The sequence below is a fragment of the Microtus ochrogaster genome, linkage group LG4 (genome assembly GCF_000317375.1).
Source record: "Microtus ochrogaster isolate Prairie Vole_2 linkage group LG4, MicOch1.0, whole genome shotgun sequence".
Lineage (NCBI taxonomy): Eukaryota > Metazoa > Chordata > Mammalia > Rodentia > Cricetidae > Microtus > Microtus ochrogaster.
The window spans coordinates 12,766,071-12,779,666 of record NC_022030.1 but is presented as its reverse complement, the minus strand read 5'-3'; the positions used below and the strand labels follow the sequence as shown (position 1 = coordinate 12,779,666).

Here is a 13,596-nt window from a genome sequence, read left to right as displayed (position 1 = left end):
CAGGAAATGAACAAGAAGGAAGAAAGATGCAGCTGAAGGAGAGAAGACCCAGCTGCCACAGCTCAGTTGAGAAACTGAAACCTTGAACTGAAGTGGGTCCAATGAGTATAAGAAGAGACCAGGGAAATTTGGGAGATCCTACTAATGGGATTCACCTGTTGTGATGTGAGTTCCCTTGGACCACACAGAAACTATATTAATTCCAACACGGTTTGACCTATTAGAGGAGGAGAGTGAATGCAATGAATTGGTTTTAATATTTACTATATCTATCAAAACCAGGGCATGATGTCCCACACAGGAACCAGGAAGCACTGACTGGGAATGGCTCCTGCCAAGTGGAAGTTATCGGGGACAAGGAGACCTGTTCAGAGAGCCTATGAGAGGGACCCAGAGGACTGGTGTTCAGATCCTACAGAATGGGTGAAGACAGTTGCCTGATCTGAATTGGAGAAAAGCCTTTGATCCCAGTGATGGCCTTTTCCAAAGGAAATAAAGTCACACGATCATGGTTCCCTGTTGGATCTCCATCCTTGGAAACGCCCAATGAGAAGCTGCTGCCATGAATCATTCACTATGGCTCTGGAACTTTTGTATCACATATATGAACTGGAGGATCTTGGGATCTGGTTCTGTGACACCACTGTGGATTTTTTCCTCTTTAATGTCTTTGCCAAATACATTGAGAAGTTAGCTGAGGTTGGCACTTCAATTAAGAAGGGCTGGGGAAAGGATATGGGTTTGGAATTCTGCCAAGACATTGGGTTGTGACTCATGAATGATCTGTCTGTGGCATGAAGGAGGAAGCCAGTGCCTCCTGCCTGCCACCACCCCTCCACAAAACATGAAGATCCAGCAACAAATGAATGGAAAACAGATGACTTAAATTTAGTTCGAAATATCTCTGGATTTAAGGATTAAGGGGAGAGGCCCTTAAGTAAACCACACTTTGAGTTTTGATAGCCCCAAGAACCCTGACTAGAACTTACAGGGCTGTTTTGAACTAATACCACTGCTGGATCTGCTCATATTTTAAATGAAGGGGGAAGTGACTTTTCAAAAAGAAGAAGAATTCAATCCCAATGTTAAAATCTGATGCTGCAAAAGCTAACAGGGGAGGATTGGACTCGGGAGAACAGATAGTCACGAATAAAAATTCACAGTGGAGGAAGCAATTCCTGCAAAGCATGATGCTCCAAATGTGCATGCAGAACCTTGTAATCTCCTCAGAAAGTATCTGTCTTACAGCTCCCTGTATGACTCTAGTTTTCAGGGCCTGATTTGCTTGGAGGACTCCTAAGAAGCTTTCAACCTCTGTTTGTATTTCCAAGTTTTATTTCTCAAAATTTTCAGCTCTCTTCTAGTTACTTATGAATGCCAAAAAAAAAAAAAAACGAGAAAAGGCAGCTCTTATCTCTGGCGTGTTTATAACGGTCCTCTTTTCACTAGCAACTCCCTTCATCAAGTGTCTAGTATGAGGAAGGCACAGACGCTATGGACCGTGAATTGCACAATCTGTGAATCCTAAGGCTGAAAACATTCCATAAGTCATGTTATCTACCAAAATAATGCCAGATCTTGAGTTCTTGCAAAACCAACCATAATGCAAGTAGCACTTAATGCCTTCTCTTCTGGGAAAACCAGCTGTAGAAGGCCTTTCATAAGTACTAAATGTCAAATAATATTGAACAGGATAAATACTTGCCTAAATTATGCCTCTTGTGGGGATCAGTTAAATATAACAGGACATGACAAATCAAGTATGAGAAGGGGTATGGTTTTTTTTTCTTCATAAATTACATGGGGGAATGAACACTCCTGCTGTGATTATTAGAATATAAAGATTTTGCCAGCTTTAGGATCTGTTCTAATAATAATGATGATAATAATAATACCCTTACATTCCATATGGTTTTGTCTTCTCCTGAAATTTTAAAACATTAAACTGGGTCATCCACAGCAGAGGCATGTCTCATCATTGGTCCTTCTTGTCAGAACACGGCTGAAAGCCTGCAATCTTCCCAGATCTGAAATATTTATGTATTGCTTTTCATGACTCCATTGGCAATGCCTGAAAAGTGTAATTAGCTGGAAAGAAAGGTTCCAGGCTCAATTTTCACAACCCACAGGCAGGTCAGAAAACATGGGCTTCTCTCTGTGAGAGCAAAAATGGCCTCCTGAGACTACTCTGACCTTGTAGCAGTTTTTTACTTACGCGTCTCAACTTCAGACACACCATTTGCCTCCTTTGACATTTTTCCTCCTCTGTGTTTTTCTCATTCTGTAACTCCACAATGCCCAACAGCCTGCTGTGCACAAAGGTTTTCAAGACATGCTTTCTGGGCTGTAACAGCATTCAGTCTCTACTTGTTGAAGGCCTTGCAAAAATCTCAGTTACATCTGTCCGTAACCAAACTCAATAGTTTTGGTACTGTGATGGTTTGAATAAGAATGGTTCTCATGGGCCCAATATATTTGAATGCTTAGTCATCCGAGAATGGTGTTATTTTAAAGGATTGAAAGGATAGGGAGGTATGGCCATGTTGGAGGAAGTATGTCACTGAAGGTTGGCTTTGAGGTTGCAACAGCCCATGTCAAGCCTAGAGTCTGTCTCTCTCTACCTACAGACCATGATTGGATCTCAGGTACTGCTCCAGTACCTGCCCGCATGCTATCCACCATAATAATAAAGGACTCAACCTCTGAAACTATAAGCAAGACCCCAGTTAAATGCTTTTTTCATAAAATTGATAGGGACATAATGTCTCTTCACAACAACAGAACAGTGACGAAGACAGGAACCAATCTATTTGCTTGCATGTCCTTCTTCATCTTCTGTGATCATCAGTGGTAAAAAGATAAACATGTAAATGTAATTCTTCTGAGTATTCATGGCAAGTACATCAAATATCCTTCCATGCTAATGCTTAGAAAATGTCCTATCAGTGTCATCTATGGGTGGAGTTGTTAAGAATATAAATATAAATCCGGGTTCAAGAACAGAACATATTTTTATTTCATGTTAAATAGTGGCTGAAATAAAATATGCTAATATATAGACTATATTTTTGGTTATAATAAACTAAATTTAGGGGCTATTTTGGAGAGCCCAGGGGCAACTTCTTAGCTATACAATGAGGTTGGATTGGTGTTGTCATTCACTTATTGACCCATTTCCCCTGCTGCCATTCAAATAAAACCTAGGATCAGTTCCTCTATACAACAGGAGGAGATAAAACACTTTTCATTTGGAATCGTGTCTAACTTTTGCCATCGCTAGCATAAATCAAAATAAAAAAAAAACAGTGTGAATTTTAGGTTCTGCAAGTCCAGAGTCTGTCAGCTGACTGATTTTATGCCCAGAAGCTCTATGTTCAAATTCCAGAGTTGGTGATATTCTTTGAGATAGGGCCAGGATTTACTTATGAGCTTTATCCCAGTTTTGTGATCCCTGCGCTAAAGATCGCCAGAAAATATTTGGGGATTCTTCAGTGAATACCACAAGAACAAGGTACATTCTTTCTTGGAATGATTTTTTTAAACCATCTTTTCTCATTTTACATACCAATCTCAGTTTCCACTCTTGGGGTGCTTTTGATTATAAATATTTAAATAGGTAATGGTAATCTATTATACCCTTTTTGAATTAGTGTTTTACTGGTCTTTTGACATTCCTCACAAATAGGTAGTATATTACCCATGTCACGTCTGGTTCCTGATTTAACCAGGATGTTGACGTTCTAGTACTACAATGAAACCCAATCACAACTATTGCTTGTCTATTCTACCCTTACAACTAATATAAGCATTGGACCTAACAGAAAACTCTCTTAATCCCTAGGAGAGGGTTCCTCCCATTTGGCCTCTGCTTTTCTGGTTTGCCAGGACTAGATCCAATAAGAACCTCTTAAATTTATTATGCCTCTCCCATTGAGACTTCCACAGCCCTGTTAGGCAGATCCATGAGTGCGCCAACAAGGAACATAGTCCTCCCACTGACAAAAGAAGCAGCTAGGCCTAGAAAGCCAGTACGATCACGGCAATACTGAAAAGTTATTAGTTAAGCAAATAAACAAAGATATATCATATCCTTCTACATTTTCAGATGTATAATCATAAAACAAAGTAGAGAAATCTGTGATTGGCTGATATACATGTTTGAATGAGAAATGTCCTCCACAAGCTTGTGTATTTGCACATGCGGTCCTCACTTGTGGGTACCCTTGGGGAAGGCTGTGAACCCTTCAGGAGAGGGAGCATTGCTGGAGGAAGCAGGTCGTTGGGAGCAAGCTTTCAGAGTTTCTAGTTTGCCTCACTTCCTGCTTGCCTTCTCAGGTTCTGGCTTGTGTTAGAAAATGTGAACCCTCAGCTTCTTGCTTATGCCTGTGGCTTACTGCTATCCCTCCTGCCACGACGAACACCTATCCCTCTGGAAGTGTAAGCCCAAATAAACTTTTTCTTCCTTAAGCTGCCTTGATCATTTTAGTACAGCAACAGAAAAGTAGCTAACAAATGAGTATTACAAAAATAATAGCATCTACACTTTAAACTACAAATCCAATATTAAAGTGTTTAAGAGTTTAAAATTTGAACAAAAATGAAAACAATTAATTTTTTAAATTGCATACCTCTTATAACACATTTTTATAAAAATTAAAGTTTGTGACTCTAAAAGTTAACCATCAAACTAAACAACCAACATAATATTTTATTTAATTAATGTCTACAATAAAATATATATGAAATTAAAGAAAATATAGGCTATTTCTCAGCCACTTTGTACAAGTTCTTTGGCCAAAATTCTGGGATCATGAATTAGAACAATGCAAGGAAATGCTCTTTTATCTCTGCTGGGAAACAAAATTCACTGCAAAAGAAACTATTGAGCTTATATTACCTCAGAGAATTTGACAGGTTAATTAATTTATCCTTTCTCTTTCCTAAACCTTTGGGTCATTCAGTTCCTCTTATGTTTCTAAGTAGCCCTACCGTTTCCAAAAGAAAAATCATTAGCTTTTCAAGGGAGCTAAGAGGAAAAAAAGAGCCAAGTTCTCGTTCCAATGACTATACATATGGTTAAGAAGCCATTTGTTTGAAGCATTAAAACTTCAGAATAAAGATCTGCAAATGAAATAAATAATTCCCTGGTCTGAAGGTAACACTGTGCAGTTCAAGGATGCAAATAATAAGCCAAACAGGACAAGAGTGAGGTTGATAGTAAAGATGTTACTATGTTCCCAACTAAAATCCCCTGACATTCTAGAGATGCACCATATTCCCCTACTGGGGGTAGGCAACCCTTCAGGGATCTCCCTTTCCTAATCCACTCACTTTGGCTTCCTAATAAAGCCATCAGCTTCTCTCACTCTTCCTCATATTTGGAGATACTGTGACAAAATTGGTTTCATGTTTGAATAAGAATATGCTTGCTGATGACCAAAGCCTTCCCTGTTAAGAGGACGTGACAATGTGTTTTGGTTTAGTATTTATAGTGGCAAGGGCATCTTTGTTTATATTCTTGTTTTGAAGAATGACAAATGGCACAAAATATTTCTCCTAAAATGCCTAGTTAATTGTCAACTGGTTTTTCTTCAACAGTTGAACGACACTAAACCATTGGAAACAAAACTTCAAAATATTGCTTTGCATTTTTGACCTACACTTGTAAAAGCTATAAAGAGTAACATTTTTAAAGAATTAGTTAATGTTTTAAATATTCATATAAAACACAAACTAATAAGAAGTATATATATTTGAAACCAAATAGGCATGAGCTCAGATCTCATTGCTATCACCATAGCTAAGTGATTTTGAGGGAGAGTATATGTTTTTTGAGCCTTGGTTTCTTCATTTATAAATGAGATAATTGTTCATAGTGCCACTGTGAAAAATTACAGATGCAATCACTGTAGAATGCCTAGCACACAAAGGGCTGAAGAAACAAAAGCAATGAGATATAAGTAGGAGAGAATTGTTAAAACATACAGTACTCAATTCTTCAATATGTCAAGCACAAGTTGATCCTATCATATAAAAGGCATCTGGGTAAGCAGCTTAGGACTGAAAGGCTGATATTTTGCAAAGGACCTTAACATTTTTTATGGTCATAAACACATACACACACACATATATATATACATATATATATTATGTAATATATATATATTAGAAATAGGGTAGTGTGTGAAAACACAACAAATAGAAGAGCTAAATAAGTTTGCTTGGGGAGTTTGGAAATGCTTCATAAGAGACAATAAATAATTGACCTTCTGGATGAGCAGAAGTGTGGTGGTTTGAATAAGAATGGCTCCCATAGGCTCATATATTTAAATACTTAGTCACCAGGACACACAACTATTTGAAATGATTTTGAAACTACTTTGAAAGGATTAGGAGGTGAAGGTGTGGCCTTGTTGGAGGAAGTGTGTCACTGGGGGTAGGCTTTGAGGTTTCAAAAGTCCAGGCCAGTCTCCACCCCCTCCATCTTGCTGCTTGCTGATAAGGACACAGGAATCTTAGCTACTTCTCCAGCACCATATCTGTCTGTTTGCCTCAGTGCTCCATACCATGATGATAATGGACTTAGCCTCTGAAACTGCAAACCAACAACCAATTAAATGCTTTATCCTACAATAATTGCCTTGGCAAATGGATGGAATTAGGAAAAAAAAGTCATCCTGAGTGAGGTAACTCCAACTCAAAAAAAGGATGATATATGGCTTATATGCACTCATATGTAGACAGACGTTAGCTCACAAGTAAATGATAACCAATCTATGGTTCGTAGACACAGAGAGCCTAACTATAAAGAAAAAGACTGAGGGACACATGGATCTCCCTGCGAGGGGTAAATAGAATAACTTTGTAAGTGGAGTAGAGAATGGGAATGGGAGGATAAGATGGGGGAGGGAGGGAAGATAGGGTTGAGGGAGGGAATGTGGATAGCATTGAGGGGAGTACAGAAATCTAATGAAGTGCAATCATCCTGAAATATGTGAAAGCAGTTACAATGATGGGCCCAAATAATGGGGGACACAGAGTCCCAACTGGCCATTTCTTGTCACCAAATAAAGCTTCCAGTGCAGAGATTGGGTTATACTCGATTGAATTTTTGGCCAAAGAGTGAAGGCGGGCTGCATTCAGGAACCCCGAAAGACCATCTCACCTTTAGGCAAGTTCAGCAATCCTCTCTCTGCGGGTTCTTTGTGTCAGTTGCTCACGTCTGGGAGCCAATCTGTAATCGGTGTAATAACCAGCAAATTTTATGAAACAGCAAATTTTAATGAAGGAATGAAGGGATATCTTACAACACCAGCCATCCAGCGATGAGCAGGAAATACAAAAAAAGAGACCAGCGGGGCTCACACTTGCCAGATTTATATGTAAACATTAGCCCAAGGCGAACACGCCCCCTAATGGGCTGGGCTTAAAAAAAGGGGGATTAACTGGTTTGATGGGATGATTGGTATTTGTGAATTACTGCTTTTAGAAAATTGTATTGGTACTGTTTCTTGTATATTGATATATTGAATATTAAATGTGAATGTTCCTACTTCTATTTTTGTATGCTTACAACTTTGTCTATATTGTATTGATACATTTACCATATTACAATGTACATTTCTACCTCGGATATTATTTAATAACATTGTTTACATTTGATATGTAATGACATTGTTTACAGTTGAAGATAATTGTCTTCATATATTACACAGTTGTTTATTCTCTTAGTCTTCAAGTTAGATAGGTATTGAGAATTAATCAGGTCTTTTAGATATATAGAGATTATATTTAGTATAGATAGTATAATCTTCAGCCTCTTCGAAGAGCTATAGAAATGGCCTTTAATCTAACCTAAAATTCCATGCCAACGAGACATAAACACTCCTGGCAACACCACTCTACTCCCAAGAGAACGTTGAGCACCAAAGACACTCCACTTGGAGCTTGTCTTCTCGGCAGAACTGGCCTTTGGGTTAAGAAAAGCCCATACATCAACTACTGACAAAGATACAGAATATCCATAAGTGGATAAAACAGGATTGTCTTATCTTGCCAAGACAGGGTAGGATAGTTCTAAGAAAGTTCCTTGTCTTTAATAATGGTATGTCAGTTATGTTAGGCCTTAGCCAAAGTTGGTTGACTCAACATTGCAAAGGAGACTTTGGGTGATTGCCCAGGTAGTCAGTTGTCTCTGTCATTTGTTGCACATTTTGGATATCTCTCGTTTGTTAAGTAATATTAATTTCCTTCTCAGATCTTTGACGGAGTTAAAGATTATATAATTATAGTTACTCTCTACATTATTTAGATTCCTTGAGATAGAATGTTTAACAAAACTTTTGTTCTCAATATTGTTTGCTATATTTATTATTTGTTATTATTGTATATAGTTGTATTTGGTTTAGTTCTGTCTTATTTAGACAAAAGGGGGAGATGTAGTGATAAGCCCAGCCCATTAGGGGGCGTGTTCACCTCAGGCTAATGTTTACATATAAATCTGGTGAGCGTGAGCCCCTCTGATCTCTTTTTTTGTATTTCCTGCTCAACGCTGGATGGCTGGTGTTGTAAGATACCCCTTCATTAAAATTTGCTGTTTCATATTAAGCTAGCCTGGTTATTACGCCGATTACATGAAGGCGTAAATCACACACAATCCCACACCAGTTTGGAATTATGATTAATAGAATGGTTATTTATTTAAAGGGGAAAACTTACAGATCACCGTCCCAGACAACATCCCTATGCACAATCAGGAAGGGAGTCTAGTCGCTGGAAGCGGAGCAGGAAGTAAGAGAAAGAGGAGAGGGAAGTGGCCACTTTTTTAAAGGGAGAGAGACCATGCCCCAATGGGCTGGTATCTCAGCGGTTATTGGCTGAAGAAATGGAAGGAGCTCCTGCAACAAAAGAGGTCCCGTGGACATCCCCAAACAACCAAGGTTATTGCCTAGACTACAGGCTATTCTCTACACACTGACAGTAAGAACCCATTGCAGAAGACAACTACACAAACTCATGGAACATGGAGAACTTGAACTGATGCTGACAGAGAACCTTTGCCCCTATGTTCCGAGGGCTTTGGTATGGGAAGGTACTTGGCAGGTTACCAAAAAAAAAAATGTAAATACCAACCCAGCCACAAACCCTTTGATCTTCAATGTCATCCCACCAGCAAGATAGGCTAGGGCAGCAGTGCCACAAAGCTTGTGGGAGTAACCAACCAACATCAGATTAGACTTAAGATCTACTCTATGTGATGGAGTGAGTCCATACCAAACACTGATTGGATGACCGAGAACCAGAGACTAGATAGCCATAACCCATGGACCTGGCATAAAACCAAATGCTGTCTTTTAAAACACAAAGCAGTGATAAAATGACTGCTAATGATATTCTGTTAGACTCATAGATCAGTGCCTTGTTCAGACATCATCAGAGAAGCTTCCTCCTACAGCAGATGAGAAAAAGCACAGTCAGACACTATGCAGAGTGAGAGACCTCGGAACACACAGCTCTAAATGGGATGCCTTCACTCAACCCCTACCTGTAGTGCTCAGGGAACCCCTTAGAAGAGGAGGCAGGAAAACACGTAAGAGCCAGAGTACATGGGAGATACTAGGAGAACGAGCAACCACAGTGTCCGTCGGGTTTCATCGGGTCTTCTACATATATATTAAAAGCCTCAGTTCAGTTTAAGATTTTTTTTCTGTGTGTGCAAACAAGTGGATCTCTGGTACTTATGCCTTTTCTTGGTCTTTTTTTTCTCTTGATGGTTTTTGTTTTAACTTACTATATTTTATATGTTACACTTTGTTATTATTTCTTTTTTTTATTGAGAAAAGGAAAAAAAAACAAGTTTCCGCCTCCTCCCAGCCTCCCATTTGTTATTATTTCTTAAAAGCATGTTCTTTTCTAATGGAGTCATAAAGTGGATGGGATCTGTGTGGGAAGAGAGGTAGGGAAGAGCTGGGAAGAGTAGAAGGAAGAGAAAGTGTAATCAGGATATATTGTAAATCTATTTTCAATAAAAGGGGGGTGGGTAGAGTTGCCATGGTCACGGTGTCCCTTCATATCGATAAGAACCCTGAGTAAGGTCCTTAAGTAAGACTCTTATCAGTAGAGAATATGAGGGGATATGGGCAGGAAATGACGAAGACTAACAAGACCCAGCTTTTATGTAGGAAATTAGATCAACAGGCTAATTTTTCAACAGCTCTAACATCATCAAAGAAAATTCCAGTTGTCTGATACATGACTTTTGATGGGTCGCCTATAAGAAAGAATGGATCAGAGCGCCTCTGTACAGTAACATTGGTTAGAACATGTGCTTTGTTTGAAATGTCCCACCACTGAGGGCAGATGAGAAACCACAGAAAGAGCTGTTACTCTGAATCTAAGACTCATGATTTCTAGCTCTTGCTTCCCCATAATTTCTGTGATGGGTTGTCCTTTCCAATGGGAACACCCTGGGATTATTCTAAAAATCACCTTCCGAAAAAAAAAAAAATAACACAATAAATAATGGCTAAGGAAATATGTCAACACCAGAACACATCTATTGTATTTTAGAAATCTCTACATATTTAAACTCAGTTGAACCACAATAAAAAAGCCTTAAAATCAAAAAAAAAAAATCACCTTCCTTTAATAACAAAACTGTGCTCAATTTTAGAAGCTGAAAAGAGGATACACAACTTCTCTCTAAAAAATATAACCCTCAAACCTTGTAAAGTGGTGAGCGAACCATCCAAAGTGTTTGAATGGAAACAAACGAGAGCAACGGGGCACAGCTAAAGTGCCAGCGAGAACTGGGCAGGAAAGAGGGAAAACATCTCAGGCAAAACTCCAATCGAGTCTACTGCTAATTACATCCACAATGGTGGATGGAGAAATGACTCAGCAGTTAGGAGTGCTTACTGCCTATAGAGACTCTGGGTTGGGTTCCTATTGCCCACATTACGTGGTTTACAACTTCCTATAAATCCAGTTCCAAGTATCCAACACCCTCTTCTGGCCTCCAAAGGCTCCTCCATACATGAGGTTCACATAAACTTAATGTAAGCACCCACACATGATAATGAATATATATACTTTAATTTATATATATATATACACATATACATATATAATTTAAGTTTTAAAAGAAACATAAACTGCTCAACCGTCTATCACAGGTCATCGAGAAATAAAACACTCTTGCCATGTGTCTGGGAAAACTGCCCAAGTGCAACAGCTACTTCTAACACAGTTCCTCTGTAGCAAGGTGGGGGTAGAACCTAGTCACCATGGTTGTATAGGTGGAAATGGATCCTTGAGATAGGATGACAAACTTCTAATGGCACAGAAACCATACTCATCCAGGAATGAGCTTGTTGTATGATTTAACACCCCTGGCACCTCTTAAAAATGGATTCATCAACCACACAGTTTACACAATGACTCAAGGCCACAGAAAGAAATCCTATTTACTATCAGTATTCTTCTGTTACTGTAATCGTCCAAGATTTCACTGATACTTAGGTCCCTGTGGGATGAAGTTCGAATTAGTGAATAGTTCTTTAGTGGACTTTCATTTCATCAAAGGTAACTATTTATTTTAATCCACTCACCATTCCGTGGTTCAGCCACCCTGGGATAAAGTTGTCCAGCAATTTTGGATATATCATCTCTCTGTCATAGGCATAGATGGTCCAGAACACAGCGACAACAAACTGGAAGGGAAAGGAAATCTGGTTCAAGTTCATCTTTTACAGCACTTAACTGGTTGGTTATTTGTTTTAAAAACCCAAGAGTTTTGGAATTCATGCTGTCAGAAGCAAACCAATGATTGACTAGCAAAACAGTTCCCACTTCACTCTGTAGTGTTAGTGTTAACCACAGGGTTGTCAAGTCCCCTCTCTGGTCTCCAACTATGTTCTTTCAGGCAGAGGAGCTGCCTGAAAGGGAGAGAGAAACACAGTGTTGTTAGGAAGAACACCATCTTAGGGCTAATTGTGCCAGTCTGATCCCTCTCCATGGGGTTTATACATTCACTTAGGGATATTTGCAAAGAGGTCCCATTCCCCAATAGGAAGAGCACACATCCCAAACAATGCTATGCCTGTCTTCCTTGATCAGGTCACGTGGTTTCGTGTTTGCTTCTCACCAGTACCAGCACTGAACCCTTTGCCAATCACATGTCTTCTGGTCACATTTAAGAGAAATGCATTAGTGCATACAGCCTAAGCCAAGGCACAGAGACACTGGGAAGTAGAGTGGGTGAAGGGGAAAAGGAAGATTCTGAATTCCTTTGGAGTAACTTAACTTTGAAGTTTGTCTGAATTACAGAAGTTTCTTTGGGTCCAATAGCAGCACAGTAATCCAGAGAGAGTAGTAGCAGTATTTAGTTGATTTATTATTTCACCATTCTTCAAATGAACAGTGAGAAATAAAGTTCACATTAAAATAAAGCAATGGAAGGCCCATGGTCTTAGCCATCCGTACAGAGATTAACAGATAATTTTTTGTAAATTATACACACAGACCTATAGAGAGTGATTTTTAAAACAATGCAGAATGAATATAAATAATTTTGTTTCGGTTTTTATAATTTTATAATTATAGCTTATCTGTGCTCCTTTAATGCAAATAATAAATATTTTAATTCTACTTTAAATAAGATTTTAGGTTATACTTGGTAGCTCAAGACTAGTAATGAAAAGGTCCCGAAATTCTTTCCCAACTCTGTTTGTTTTAAAATCTCGGTAGTTTTCTCCTTTGAAACCTAAGGTTATACAAATATTTATTATTTTATAAAATCTAAAGATTATTACAGAAGGTTAATTATTACAGAAGGTGACTAAATCTCTGTACATTATTTTAGAACCAGAGACATCCCCCACAGTTATTTACCTTGCTTAAATGAACATTTATTTTACTATCTGCTTTCAAATGTATAACAGTAAAACAAAATAGAAAATTAATTCTTAGCTCAAGGAAAATTATGTTAACTCTTCAAGTACAATGAGTAATTTTTAACTTATCCATGATTTTGAATTATTCACCATCTTATATTTCAAATGGATTGGATATTCATAATAATTACACAAAGTAGATATTTGGTAGTTATTTTGAACTTTTTAAGTGACTTATTTATTTTCTATTTTATGTGTACTGATATTTTGCCTGTGAGCATTTCTGTGTAAAAGTGTCAGATCTCCTGGAACTAGTGTTACAGGCAGTGGTGAGCTACCATGTGGGCACTGGGGATTGAATCCATGTTCTTTGGAAGAGCAACCAGTGATCATAACTTCTGAACTCTCTCTGTGCTCACTGTTTTAAAATTTTATTACATTACCTGTCAAGATTATCACCTTAAAGTAGACAGGAATAGAGATTGTTTTGTTTATTCATGCTACAAATGGAGAAACCAATATTTTCATTTTTGCTTTAATGGTATTTACTGGTATATAAGATTTGACATATCATACACGGAATGGACTCTCATAATAAACATTAGTTCTGATCTCATTAATTCTGCTAATAATGTAAGAGAATCTGCAAAACAATTACTTTACCTCTTTATTATGAATAAAGAATGCTAAGGAAAGACTGCAA

General features: G+C 38.2%; 1 protein-coding gene across 2 annotated transcripts in view; it reads right to left on the bottom strand.

The window, feature by feature from the left end:
• Aig1 (androgen induced 1) overlaps nucleotides 1–13,596 on the bottom strand; it is a 230,031-nt gene that overhangs the window by 146,394 nt on the left and 70,041 nt on the right. For both annotated transcript variants that reach the window (XM_005360995.2, XM_013351449.2), the window contains exon 3: nucleotides 11,610–11,711. In XM_005360995.2, the coding sequence (XP_005361052.1) occupies nucleotides 11,610–11,711 (102 nt within the window). The remainder of the gene's footprint in view (nucleotides 1–11,609; nucleotides 11,712–13,596) is intronic.